The sequence below is a fragment of the Neophocaena asiaeorientalis genome, unplaced genomic scaffold (genome assembly GCF_003031525.2).
Source record: "Neophocaena asiaeorientalis asiaeorientalis breed wild unplaced genomic scaffold, Neophocaena_asiaeorientalis_V1.1 scaffold303, whole genome shotgun sequence".
In the NCBI taxonomy this organism is placed as follows: domain Eukaryota; kingdom Metazoa; phylum Chordata; class Mammalia; order Artiodactyla; family Phocoenidae; genus Neophocaena; species Neophocaena asiaeorientalis.
Window position 1 is genome coordinate 351,667 of NW_020174420.1, and position 15,135 is coordinate 366,801.

Genomic DNA, 15,135 nt, shown 5'->3' on the forward strand with positions numbered 1-15,135 from the left:
TGGCAGTTTCTACAAAATGAAACATACTCTTACTATATGATCCAGCAAGTACACTCTAGGTATTTGCCAAATGAGTTGAAAACTTATGTTAACACAGAAACCTGCCCACTCATGTTTATAACAGCTTATTCATAATAGCCAAAACCTGGAAGCAACCAAGATGTCCTTTAGCAGGTGAATGGATAAACTCTGGTACATTCTTATAATTGAATATTTATTCAGTGGCAAAAAAGAAATGGTCTATCAATCCACAAAAAGACGTGGAGGAAAGTTAAATGCATATTGCTAAGTAAAAGAACCCAATCTGAGAAAGCTATATACTCATATGATTCCAACTATATGACATTCTGGAAGAGGCAAAATTATGGAGACAGTAAAAAGATCAGGGTTGCCAGGATTTGGGAGAGGGATGGAGGGATGAATAAGTGGAAGACAGGGAATTTTTAGAGCAGTGAAACTATTCTCTACGATATTGTAATGGTAGAATATGTCATTATACATATGTTAAAACCTGTAGATTATATAACACAAAGAGTAAACTCTAATGTAAACTATGGACTTCAGTTAATAACAGTGTGTCAGTGTTGGTTCATTAGCTGTACCAAATGTTACCACACTAGTGCAAGATGTTATAATAAGGGAATCTGTGCATGAATTTCTGTGTGAAGGGATATATGGGAACTCTGTACTTTCTGCTCAATTTATCTGTAAATACAAAACTGCTCTAAGAAATAAAGTTTATTAAGTTAAAAAGTACAAAGAAGCAAAAACATGAAGGAAAGACATGGAAATGATTATCATAAATGTCATGATAATGTTTTCCTGAGTGGAGAGGAAAGAAGTTGTTTTGGAGCTTCTGGCATGCTGGTGCTATTTAGTTTTGTTTGCCTGGTGAAGTTGTACATATAGGTTTTATTTATTATTTTCTTTATATATACTATATTCACAATTAAAAAAAATGTGGTAAGGAGGAAAAGGAAGGAAGCAAGCCACAGAAGGATAGAAATCAAAGATAAACATTGCTTTCTTGGAAATTTATGACTACCATAATAGAGAAATTTAATTCAAAGATTAAATAGATAAAATGGCATATCATTCTGTGATCAAGAAGACAAAATCAAATATATATCCCAAAATATAGAGTGAAGACACAAAGAGATGGAAAATATGAATGGAAAGTTAAGGAACATGGATAATTGATATAGATTTTTGGTTGTATCTAATAGGGATTTAGAAAGAAAGAACAGTCACAAAGCAGGGAACTTAAATAATTAAATAAAAGAGGGAAATTTCCCTGCATTAAAGAAAGACTAGATTATTACAGTTGAAAGGATGCATTTTTTTGGTCAGGCAGGGTAAATTATGGCAGACAGTTTTCTCGCATCTGAAATTGTGTATTTTAGTTTGAGTGCAAAAGAAAGGCATTTCCAAATACATGAGGGTTCAAAGTTTACTTTTCACCCATCCTGTCTTACTGGTGTTTTACCAAAGATGAAAAAGAAATTCTAAATACAAGATGGGATGGGAGTAAATAAATGTGTGCAAAAATGAGAGTAAAACTCATAGATAAATCTAAATAACTGATTGTTTGATTATTTGTAAAGCTTATGCTATTAAGAATCCCTAAAAGAGGAGAAGCTTAAGTTTAAAACATTTTTTAGATGAAAACCCCAGATTATTTCAAATAAACAGTGGGCAGAAAGTATATAACATTAATAACCAGTATAAGATAATTTGAAAACACTGATCCAATGAAAAACAGGAAAGGAAACAAAAAAGAAAGAAGAAATCATTGAAAATAGAAAACTTAAAATAAGATGGCTAGAGTAGGTCCAAATATGTAAGTATTCATGAGAAATGCCCCAGTTGGAAAGTATTATAGTTTGGTTACTAAGAGAGATTCATACATTAAGATTACACAGAAAGATTGAAAATAAAGAATGGGGAGCAAAAAGGACAATATTCTTCAAGAAAATTGGATTGAAGTTAAAGACCATTAAATGGGAGAAGAGAGGAACATTTGTTTTGATATTATTTTTAACCCACCAAAAAGACAATAACCCATTTACTGGGAACAAGCAAGCATCAGTATGTATATAAACAAAAACTGTTAAGTAGTAGGAAGAGAAACCAAGGGACCACACCATTGTGGGAGAATTCAATGCTCCTTCAGAAACTGAGCAGTTAAGTAGAGGGCAAGTAATCAAACTATAATTAAGAGAATTTGAATATCAAAGTCACTGAAAAATAGTGCCATATACATCTTTGTAGCTTGTCCGCAGAAGGTATCTCAATGTCATTTCAGTTTTCAAATTTGTTGATAAGAGGTTATACATGGACATTTTGTAATTTGTGTTTTCCTCTGTATTGTTTAGTTTTGTTTTCTCTTTGTTGTTTAATTGGACTTAACTGTGATTTGTCTATTTTATTGATTTTATGTTTAACTTGAGCTTTTGGTTTCATTGATCAAATCTTTCATGTCTTCTCTATGTCATTAATGTCTGCTTTTTATTTTATCAGTTTTGTTCTCTCATTTATGGTTTATTTTGGCTTTTTTGGCCTAGCTTCATGAGTTGAGTGCTTAGTTTGTTTATTTTAAATCTTTTATGTTTTCTAATGTTCACATATAAAGATGTAATTTGTTTTTAAAATGGTGTTAGCTGCATTCCATAGGTTTTGATTTGAACCATTTCGTTGCTGTTCATTTTTAAATAATCTGCAATATCAATTTTGATTTCTTCTTTAACCAAACAGTTATTTAGAAGTGTGTTTTTAAATTTCCAAGTGTTAAAAATGTAGATCATGGATTATTGGAGTCTTTACTCACTCTTCCCTGGCTGAATCTGGTGTTACTTTAAACCAGGAAGGTTTTCCAGAGAGCGTTTACCAGGTGCAGCATTAAGCAGTTGAGTAAATCAAAATTTACTTTTATTTTTAATAAATGTGTTTTTCCTCATTGTCTTTTATTTCCTTTAGTCCTACTGCTCTGATCCAAACCTCGTGTTAGATTTGAAGAACCTCATTGTGCTTTTTGCTGACACACTTCAGGTTTGTGGTTTATGTTTACACAGACTTATCTAGATGAGTGTTTCATCATCTCTAAATCTTTTCATTGTCTATCTAAGCTTGAGTAAGTAACTTTTAGTTTTTAGTTGTGTTTCTTCTTTTCCTAGAGCTAGAACTTTTTATCTCTTTGTAGCATTTCCTGCTCATCACCTTGACCGTTTATGTTCTCATAAATTGTTCTCATCCCCCTTTTTTTCTCAAGGCAAATCAATTAATTGAACTCACTACCTTAGTTCTTCAAAATGTCCTTAATTCAGATCTAATGTCTGAGTGAATTTGGAGTTTCATAACTACTGTTTTAAATAATGAACCACATATTATATCCAATAGAATAGCATTAGAAGTGGGTGAGACTGGTAGCATTCTCATTTTCTCTCCCTATTCCTGAAGGTTGCTAAGATTTACAGAAGGAGTTGTAGGGAAAACTTAGCTGACATTTATACCCAGTATATATTAATTTTAATGTTCATCTTTTAATTTTTTTCTGACTGGCTTATATTGGTATATATCTTTTAATTCTTAAGAATGAACACTAGATATTAGGTGGGAATGAAAGATTTTTCTTATCATGGTTTTATTTAAATTGTTGGCCAAAGAACAAAAATATCTTTCAGTGCCTAATCTCTCATGTTACTTAAAAAAATCACCTTATGAAATGAAGCTATTTTCTTATTTTGTTTCAGGTGTATGGTTTTCCTGTAAATCAGCTTTTTGACATGCTGTTAGAAATCAGAGATCAATATAGTGAAACTTTGCTAAAGAAGTGGTCAGGTATTTTCAGGTGAGAAATTGTCTATAGTTGTGTGTGTGTGCGCACGCACGTGTGTGCATGCATGTGTGTACACACGTCTTTATACATAAGGTTTTTCAGATGTAATAAGCAACAAGTATATGTGGCTTATTTTTTCTAGCTCTGATCCCAGTTATGATTAAGAATTCAAATAAGGTGTAGTGGTGTCCCAAATAAAGTTCCCGAGATATCCAGTCTCAGTATATTAGTACCTACTATGTGAGGAGTCCCCAGATCCCATTTTGGCTTTTTTGTTTCCTTGAATGAATGTCATATACCTTGGTTCATACCAACCAGATCACCTTGTGTCTTCTTAATCTGTTTTTTGATTTTCTCTTTGAGGATCATGCCCAGTCTATGTCTCACTTGTAAGGTGGTGGCTTTTGAGCCCTTTCAAGTAATTTAGTTTTTTTGGAACTTTTTTGAAGACTCACTCATGTGATTCCTCATCATCTTTATTCTCTTATACCCAGAGAAGAGATTTATTACAATCCAGTATTTGAAGCATATTATTTAAATAGTTACTGCAACATGCATACGACAATAAGAAAATTATTGTATTACACCTCCACTTACAAATGTTTCCTTGCACTGTTTTCCTGGCACACAACTCATGTCAGCTCGCTTGTTTCTTCTCCTTTTGCACCTTTACTCCTTAAAATGATCTTTCTGCTTACTGTAAGACCTCTTCCCCAGATCAGCTTTCCCTACTTTCAGGTTCGTATAGCTTTAAGATATTACATTGTCCCTTTAATCTTACTCTTCACATTTTATGAACATGTCTCTGATAATTATGTAGTGCAACTCATTTATATATTAATATAAGCATTTGTGTTTCTAAAAGCCCAGTTTATTAATGATACAGTTTTATTTAGAGGAGGATTATCTCTTGAAAATTAGTAACATGATATATCCATGGTTTTAAGAGCATCTGATCTGATGCCTTCAGTAAATTTCTTTTTTGATTTTGGTAGTGTGGTCTCTGCTTTTAGAGAACCCCCAGTCCAGTTAAGGAGGCGAAACCTATGGATGAAGAAAAAGTCATTCTTAATATAGAGCAGTAGATGAAGTAAATGAACATAATTTGGATTTATTATAGAACTTGGTTCTCCTCATCTGCCAGTTTTGAAAGTTAGATCTAGTACAGAATTAAAGAACATAATCAAAAATGTCTTATTTTTTAATAAAAGCAAATAAAACCTCTTTGCCTTCTCCAGAGCTCACATTCTTTTATTATTTACTTCTCACTTGCCTTAAGGCTTCAACATGTTGCCTTAAAATTTTCTGTCTGACCTGTAAATCTCAAATACTATGAGGTCATGTTTATAATTGTGTTCCATTTGTTTTAGAATGTAATTTTCCTTCTGTCTTTTTTTTTTTTTTTTAAAGATTTCCTTACCTGAGACCAAATAGCTGTATTATAAAAGGAATAGATTAGGGACTGGGAAATATTTATTTCGGGTTGAGGTGGATATACAACTCTTGGAGCTCATCTGAAAATTATTTGTGATCACTGTAGTGATTAACTAACCCTTCTTTCCTTTTTACCTCCTCCCTTCCTTTCTTCTTTATTTTCTTTATAGAAACATACTTGATTCTGACAACTACAGTCCTATACCAGTAACAAGTGAAGAGATATATAAAAAGGTGGTAGGACAATTCCCATTCCAAGATACAGAGCTGGAAAAGGTAAGGAACACTTTAAAATAAACTTCTCTGATTTGGCATCCCCTTAAAGCTTTCTTTGTATCAGTCTCATTAAAGGCATAACTTCTAACTCAATGGGTTAGAAATCTAAAACACCTTCAAAGGATGATTTTTGGGTTTAGAAGGGCTTAGAAGAGCAGAAGTTCCTGTTTGGGGAATCAGTAAATGGCTTTGGGGTATTGTCACCTCTGAAGTGTTTGGGGGATTTCTGGAAGTGTTCCATTTTGGCTTATACTTTCAAATACTTTCTTTTATTATACTTTTAGGACATTTTATCCCCAAAACGTACAGTAGAATTTACCATACTATATAACTGTATTGGTTTTGACAATACACTGAGTCATGTATGTGCTACTACAATAATGATACAGAACAGTTCCATGATTCCAAAAAATTCCCTCATGCTACACCTTCTTAATCAGTTCCTCCTCTAACCCCCAGCCTTTGCCAACCACCAGTCTTGTTGCTATCCATCACTTTTGCCTTTTCTAGAATGCCTTATAAATGGAATCATGTAGTATGTAACCTTTTGAGACTGGCTTCTTTCACTGAACATAATGCTTTTGAGATTCATCTAAGTTGTTGCATGTATCAGTAACTCATTACTTTTTATTGCTGAAAATGTATCACAATTTATTTATCAGGTTTTGGAGGACATTTGAATTATTGTTTATTTAATTTAATCTTATTCTTTTTAGTATCAGAAAACTTTCACAAATATATTTCTTTTAGTTTGAGATTGTTAAGCAGGCAGTTCACAGTGTGGAAGAAAATTTCCTTTGCATTTTAATTAATTTATAAGTATTTTCAATGTATGTTGGTTTGTGACTTGGCTTTCATTAATTCTTGCTTTTACAGCAACCATTTCCAAAAAAGTTTCCATTCTCTGAATTTGTGCCAAAAGTTTACAACCAAATTAAAGAATTTATCTACGCCTGTCTGAAGTTTTCAGAAGATCTTCATCTAAGGTATAGTATGAAACAATGGAAATACAACAGATAGTGAGATTATGGCTCCATATACATAAATATTCTGGCATACTTTTGATGTTCCCTTAGCTCTTATTTTGAAAGTCTTAATATTAGCCCTTTACAGTGTGGCACTGCTATATTTATATGGTCATGGTGAAAGGGAAAGTTGGAAACTCTTGAATAATTTCTTTTTGTTTATATTATTTACTTTATTCTCTGCTATTTTCTTTACAGATTTGCATTTCAACACTATCTAGTGAGAATTCACTAGAAAAGAGTAGTATAATATACTATTTTTTACATTCTGTTTGATGAAAATTTAAGGCCCGTAGGGGAGTAGCATGTAAAATTCTTTGGAAATACCATTCTTTCCAAATATTCTCTGGACTTGTTAAAGGAATTCATATCTCCTTTAAGTTTAATTATTTCACTAACGTATATTGAGCCTGTTTATATACCAGATGTATCCTGCTTTTTGGCGATGCAGGATTAACAGACAGTTTTTTGCCCTTAGATATCATCAGTATTTACTGAGGATAATAGACATGGAAATAGACAGTTAAAATATACCATGGTGAGTGTTGTAATATGTATAGTGTGCTTGCAAAACACTGAGAAGAACACTTAATTCATCTTAAAGAATTTGAAGGAGAATGATTGGCTTTTTAAAGGAGCCTCCTCCTCTCAGTGAGTATCACCGTTCGCCCATATTGGAAATCCGAGAATCATTTTCAACTCCTATTTTCTATTAATAACTATTTTTCTTAAAAATAAAGTTTCAGATATTGGTCTAAATTTTTATAAACCCTTCATGAATATGTTATTACATCTATAAAACTCAAAATAGTACTTATCTATGAGGTACTAGGGAGCATACTCCATTGTTACAGAGGAGGAATGTGAGGGAAAGAGAGATTAAGTAACTTCATGAAGGTCACACAGGGAGTAAGTATTCAAGCCAGGATTCAAATCCAATCAGCATCAGCATCAACAAAATAATTACTGCCATGTTTATAAACCTTATTCTTTGGCAATCATATTGTGAAGTATTTTACATGCATAATCTCAGGAATTTATAATATTTCTTTGAGGTAAGCACTAATTATTACCATTTAACAAATGAGAGCAGTACTCATTTGTAAATGAGCCTCTCTAAATCCAATTGAGGACAAAATTACATCGATTTCTTTTTTTCAGTTTTTTTTTTTTTTCTTTAAAGTTTTCTCTTCCCAGTATGGCTGCTTTAATTCATGTTGTAGTCATATTTGTCTTGGACTATTTAAGTAGTCTCCTAATTGTTCTTTTACCTCTAACTTTACTTTCCCAACCATCTGTCCTTTCGTTTTCCTTATTCTATTCTGTATGTCCCCTAGAGTAAGTTTTCTAAAATCAAATCTTATCATTTAACTTTATTCTTCTCACCTTTGCAGAGTTTTCTCACGGCATACTCTAGCCTGACATATTTGTCTATCTGCCTCCTCCCCCATTCCTTGACCTAGTCCCCTGTACCTTTTCCAGATTCATATCTCAGGGTAATTTCCCTGTCAGCCCATGCTTCAGTCATACCAGCCTGTTTGCTATTTTCTGATCATAGCATGCTATTTTTTATCTCTCTTAATTTGCTCATGATTTTCTCTCTACTTGAATTTATTTCTTCTCTTCTGAAGCTCCTGACTCACTTCTAACTGTCTTTCAAGATTCAGTTTAAATATCATGTGCTGAATGAAGCTTTTTGACCACTTCCACCCCTAATGGAGTTGATCTGCTGACTCCTTTGTGCTACTTCGGTAATCTCTGAATACTGTCATTATAGCTCATCTTAGATTTTATTGCTCTATTGTATCTATGCGTTTCTGTGTGTGCTAGACTATAAGCTCCTTTGTTTATTTATTTGTTTTATTCATCATGCATTGTGAGTAATCTATTATTTGTGAGATGGTGCTTGGTAGTAAGGACATTAAGTTGCTGAACATGCATGTCTTCGAAGAGTACCTACTGTAATTGAGGAACTGTGCAATTATTATTAAGTGATGAAAATATACAGCAACAAAATAAGAACCAAGTCTGAGACAAATTGAGGATGTAAGAAAAGGCCTCTTGAAGGGTAGAAACATTTTAAGTTTTGTTCAGCACAATATCCTCTGCACCCAGCTTAGTAAATTTTGAAGGAAGGGAGGGAGGGAGGGAGGAAGGAAGGAAGGAAGGAAAGAAGGAAGGAAGGAAGGAAGGAAGGAACAGGAAAGAAAGAAGGAAAGAAAGAAGTGAGTGGATGTATGGTGTGCCACACAACTCTGAAAATAGACAATTGGAAAATAGTTTTGGTTACTTGCTTGATAGCCATTCTTACTAAGTAAAAAAATGAAACACAGGGTTTGTGTAATTAATTAGTTCTTTTCTCTGAAAATGAGATTGATTTCATAGAAATGTTCTTTTGGAAATGAGATTATCTTTGGAAATTATAAACCAAAACTTTTTTACCCTTCAAATGACCACGATCAAATTACTTAGTACCAGAGAATGGTCTCTAAGGTACTTTTTGGTACGTTACTGTATATAAATTATTACAAGTTCATTGCATAATGACTTCTTCTATCCTTTTTGAAGGAAAGATAATATGGTAAAGGGATAATCTGAGTAAATTGTTCAGAAGTCTTTTTACTGCTTAACTATATTAAGTTTTTGCCTGAAAACTCCTTTGATATGTTTAACATTGACAGTTTAAAAAAAAATATTCAGTTTGGCAGGGGTTGGTTTACAGATGCCTTTTACTCTTCAATTGCTGTTTATCTTATTTCCTGGGCTACATTTATGTTATAACCTGGAGTGACAGAAATCACTTTGGCAATCGTAGCTATCATTGTGGGGAGATTATATTATGAGGTGTAAGACATAATATGAATAAAAACAGTTAGTTTTCTTAAACACAAGGCTCTCAAAACAGGAATAACTACTGTATTGAGATGCTTATGGGGACTTCCATGGTGGCGCAGTGGTTAAGAATCTGCCTGCCAATGTGGGGGGCACGGGTTCGAGCCCTGGTCTGGGAAGATCCCACATGCTATGGAGCAGCTAAGCCCATGTGCCACAACTACTGAGCCTGTGTTCTAGAGCCCGCAAGCCACAACTACTGAGCCCACATGCCACAAGTACTGAAGCCCATGCGCCTAAAACCCGTGCTCCACAGCAAGAGAAGCCACTGCAATGAGAAGCCTGCACACTACAACGAAGAGTAGCCCCCGCTCGCCACAAATAGAGAAAGCCCGCGCACAGCAACAAAGACCCAACGCAGCCAAAAATAAATAAATAAATTTATAAGAAAAAGATAGATTCTTATGAAGCTTTAAGCATAATTATTTTCTTAAATCAAACTTTAATTTCTTTTCCTAGCAAGAATTTTGTCTTTTACATTGAACAGAGGATACTGAGAAAGATTACAGATATTGAATACATATGTAATTGTATGAATTCTGAGGACACAAAATTTATTTGAAAGTTTATTTTAAAAACAGCAAGTAAATGGCATTTCTATGGTAAAATAATGTTCTATCATTTGCACTTGACTTAAAAAATAGAATACACATATATATATGCAGATCTTTTTTTTAAGTTATAAAATTAGATCTCTGTAAAGAACTTGAGAGATATAGAATAGCACATAGAAGAAAAATGTAAATGACCCAAAAGTCTACCACATTAATAACCACCCTTTCTATATGAGAATTTTTTTCTTTTTTTTTTTTTTTAGTCTTTCTTCCTTGTGAATACATGCACAGCACTTTTTTTTTTTTTAAAGCTAATTGCTATGAGATACTTCTACTTATGTCTACAGTATAGAAAGCTGGAAAGAGTATTGCTTCTGCCCAATCAAAACAGATAAACTACAAAATGAAAACTTTTCTGGAACCCATTAGAGAGCTGGAGTTATGGAGTGGCCACATACCTGGAAATCCAAGTTGAGACTAGCCCCTCTCAGGAGAGAGTGACAGGATGCCCTAACCTCCCTCATTTGTGACAAAGAAGAAAGGCATAGCTATCACACAGGTGAGAAAGAGGAAATCAACTAAAGAGTTAATGGATCAGTAATATCTTAGTTGGAGCTAAGATCTAGGAGGAATTTAACTCACTCATATGGCCTTTTCCATGGACCTCCACTGAGTGCTCATGAGAAAGACTGGGAGCTGGGTAAGAGATCAGAGAAAGCCATCAGTGATGTTACAGGCATAGAGGATGGGATCCGCCACTGCTCTGAGAAAGGCAGGAAGGCCTCCCCGCCGCCCCCGGTTTGGACCCTTCACTCATGTAGACCAAAAACTTTGTGACACTGGGGGATGGGCAGCAAACTCTTTCTGCGGAACACAGGTAAAGACCCATTGTTAAAACCGTGGAGAAGGTAAAAGAAAAAAAGCCTTTCAACTCTTGGGAGAAGGACAGAAAATAGTCCTGGGCTTAGGGTCTTATACCAGTACCATTAGAGGTCTTCTAATACTGGGAGAGGGCAGAAAATTTCTGCACTAGACCCACCACATATACAAGGCAGAGTTTGGCTGCCACTGGAAGGAAGGACAAGGATGTTGAGCAAGCTCCATCCCTTAGCATCAGGACACATGACCAGTCTAAAACTGAAGCTGGCCAGGACAGCAGAGTAAGTCCTTTGATCTCCACTAATAGTCCAGTAAGAACTAAGTAACGAGTGGTAGCAATCTACCACTAAGTGATGGGCAAGAATGTAGGGAAAGAGAGATCAATTCTGTATTATAGGCATGTAGGTATAGCTGAAAAATGTGGATGATGCAGAAACTTTTTGAAAAACTTGAAAAACCTTCTGGGACCCCAGTAATCACACATAGGCACATGCTATCATTAGAAAAATTTGGAATCTCTGAAGCACTGAAGGTAATCATAGCAACAATAGAACCCAAACCCAGCTCAACTACTTACACTAATGGCCCAACAGAGATATAGGAGCACCTCAATATGTGAGGCAAATGCTAACAGCCATAAAAGAAGAAATTGACAGTAACACAGTAGTAGTGGGGGACTTCAACACCACACTGACATCATTGGACAGATCATCCAGACAGAAAATCAATACAGAAACAGATCTTAAGTGACACATTAGATGGACTTAATTGATATTTATAGAGCATTCCATCTGAAAGCAGCAGAATACACATTCTTTTTAAGTACACATGGAAAATTCTCCAGGATAGACCACGTGCTGGGCTATAAAGCAAGCCTTGTGAAATTTAAGAAAATTGAAATCATATCAAGCATGTTCTCTGACCATAACGCTATGAGATTAGAAATCAACTACAAGAAAAAAAAACTGTAAAAAACACAAACACGTGAAGCCTAAACAATATGCTACTAAGTAGCCAATGGATCACTGGAAAAATCAAAGAGGAAATCAAAAAATACCTAGAGACAAATGAAAATGAAAACAAGACAATCGAAAACCTATGGGACCACAGCAAAAGCAGTTCTAAGAGGTAAGATCATAACAATACTATCTTACCTCATAAAACAAGACAAATCCCAAATAAACAACCTGGTCTTAAATCTAAAACAACTACAGAAAGAAGAACAAACAAAACTCAAAGTTAGCAGGAGGAAAGAAATCATAAAGATCAGAGCATAAATAAATGAAATAGAGATGAAGGAAACAACAGAAAAGATCAATGAAACTAAAAGCCAGTTCTTTCAAAACATAAATAAAATTGATAAACCTTTATAGCCAGACTCATCAGGAAAAAAAGGGAGAGGGCTGAAATCAATAAAATTAGAAATGAAAAAAGGAGAAGTTACAACTGACACCACTGAAATACAAAGGATCATAAGAGACTACTACAAGCAACTGTATGCCAACGAAACGGACAACCTAGAAGAAATGGACAAACTCTTAGAAAGGTACAGTCTCCCAAAACTGAACCAGGAAGAAATAGAAAACATGAACAGACCAACCAAGGAATGAAATTGAAACTGTGATTAAAAAACTCCTGACAAACAAAAGTCCAGGACCAGATGGCTTCAGAGGAGAATTCTGTCAAACATTGAGAGAAGAGTTAACATCTATCCTTCTGAAACTGTTTCAGAAAATTGCAGAGGAAGGAACACTTCCAAGCTCATTCTATGAGTCCACCAACACCCTGATACCAAAACCAGACAAAAATAGCACCACAAAGAAGAGAAAATTACAGGCCAATATCATTGATGAACATAGATGCAAAAATCCTGAACAAAATACTAGCAGTCCAAGTCCAGCAATACATTAAAAGGCTCATACAGCATGATCAAGTGGGACTTATCCCAGGGATGCCAGGATTTCTCAGTATCCACATATCAATCAATGTGATATAGCACATTAACAAATTGAAGAATAAAACCCATGTGATCATCTCAATAGATGCAGAAAAAGCTTTTGACAAAATTCATCAACCATTTATGAAAAAAACTTTCCAGAAAGTGGAGATAGAGGGAACCTACCTCAACATAATAAAGGGCATATATGACAAACCCACAGCTAACATCGTACTCAGTGGTGAAAACTGAAAGCAATTCTTCTAAGATCAGGAACAAGACAAGGATGTCTACTCTCACCACTTCTATTCAACAAGTTTTGGAAGTCTTAGCCATAGCAATCAGAGAAGAAAAAGAAATAAAAGGAATCCAAATTGGAAAAGAATTAAAACTGTCACTATTTGCAGATGACATGATACTATACATACAGAATCCTAAAGATGCTACCAGAAAACTACTAGAGCTCATCAGTGAATTCGGTAAAGTTGCAGGTTACAAAATTAACATACATAAATCAGTTGCATTTCTATATGTTAACAATGAAATATCAGAAAAATTAAGGAAACGATGCCATTTACCATCGCATCAGAAAGAATAAAATACCTAGAAATAAACCTACATAAGGAGGCAAAAGACCTGTATTCCAAAAACTATAATATGCTGATGAAAGAAATAGAAGATGACACAAACAACTGGAAAGATATACCATGTTCTTGGGTTAGAAGAATCAATATTATCCAAATGACTATACTATCCAAGGTAATTTACATATTCAATGCAATTCCTATCAAATTACCTATGTCATTTTTCGCAGATCTAGAACAAAGAATCTTAAAATTTGTATGGAAACACAAAAGACCCTGAATAGCCAAAACAATCTTGAGGAAGAAAAATGGAGCTGGAGGAATGAGGCCCCCTGACTTTAGACTATACTATAAAGCTACAGTAATCAAATCAGTATGGTACTGGCACAAAGCCAGACTTATAGATCAGTGGAACAGGATAGAAGGCCAAGAAATAAACCCACACACCTATGGCCAATTAATCTACGACAAAGGCGGCAAGATTATACAATGGAGGAAAGACAGTCTCTTCAATAAATGGTGCTGGAAGAACTGGACAGCTACATGTAAAAAAAAATAAAATTAGAATATTCTTTAACACCATGCACAAAAATAAACTCAAAATGGATAAAAGACCTAAATGTAAGACTAGATACTATAAAACCCTTAAAAGAAAACATAGGCAGAATACTCTTTGACATAAATCATAGAAATATCTTTTTGGATTCACCTCCTAGAGTAATGAAAATAACAAAAATAAATAAATGGGACCTAATTAAACTTAAAGACTTTTGCATAGTAAATAAACCATAAACCGAAAAGACAACCCACAGAATGGGAGAAAATATTTGCAAATGATGCAACTGACATGGGATTAACTTCCAAAATATACAAACAGTTCATGCAGCTCAATATCAAAAAAACAACCCCATCAAAAAATGGGCAGAAAGGGCTTCCCTGGTGGCGCAGTGGTTGAGAATCTGCCTGCTAATGCAGGGGACATGGGTTCGAGCCCTGGTCTGGGAGGATCCCACATGCCGTGGAGCGCCTAGGCCCGTTAGCCACAACTACTGAGCCTGCGCGTCTGGAGCCTGTGCTCCGCAACGGGAGAGGCCGCAATAGTGAGAGGCCCACGTACCGCGATGAAGAGTGGCCCCCGCTTGCCACAACTAGAGAAAGCCCTCACACAGAAACGAAGACCCAACACAGCAAAAATAAACTAATTAATTAAAAAAAAATGGACAGAAGATCTAAATAGACATTTCTCCAAAGAAGACATACAAAGAAGACATACAGATGGCTGAAAAGCAGATGAAAAGATGCTTAACATCACTAATTATTAGAGAAATGCAAATCAAATCTACAAGGAGATATCACCTCACACTGGTTAGAAAGACCATCATCAAAAAGTCTACAAACAACAAATGCTAGAGAGGGTGTGGAGAAAAGGGAACCCTCCTACATTGTTGGTGGGAATGTACATTGATACAGCCATTGTGGAGAACAGTATGGAGATTCCTAAAAAAACTTAGAACAGAGTTACCATATGACCCAGCAATCCCACTCCTGGGCATATATCCGGAGAAAACCATACTTTGAAAAGGTTCATGTACCCCATTGTTCATTGCAGCACTATTTACAGTAGCCAAGACATAGTAGCAACCTAAATGTTGTTCAACTACAGAGGTGTGGATAGAGAAGATGTGGTACATATGGAATATTACTCAGCCATAAAAAAATA

The 15,135-nt window shown here is 34.8% G+C and overlaps 1 protein-coding gene across 3 annotated transcripts in view; it reads left to right on the forward strand.

Moving 5' to 3' along the window:
* Window positions 1–15,135, forward strand: part of EXOC6B (exocyst complex component 6B) — a 618,471-nt gene that overhangs the window by 280,712 nt on the left and 322,624 nt on the right. For all 3 annotated transcript variants that reach the window (XM_024756397.1, XM_024756398.1, XM_024756399.1), the window contains 4 exons: window positions 2,977–3,048; window positions 3,750–3,847; window positions 5,440–5,545; window positions 6,422–6,531. In XM_024756397.1, coding sequence (XP_024612165.1) covers window positions 2,977–3,048; window positions 3,750–3,847; window positions 5,440–5,545; window positions 6,422–6,531 — 386 coding nt within the window. The remainder of the gene's footprint in view (window positions 1–2,976; window positions 3,049–3,749; window positions 3,848–5,439; window positions 5,546–6,421; window positions 6,532–15,135) is intronic.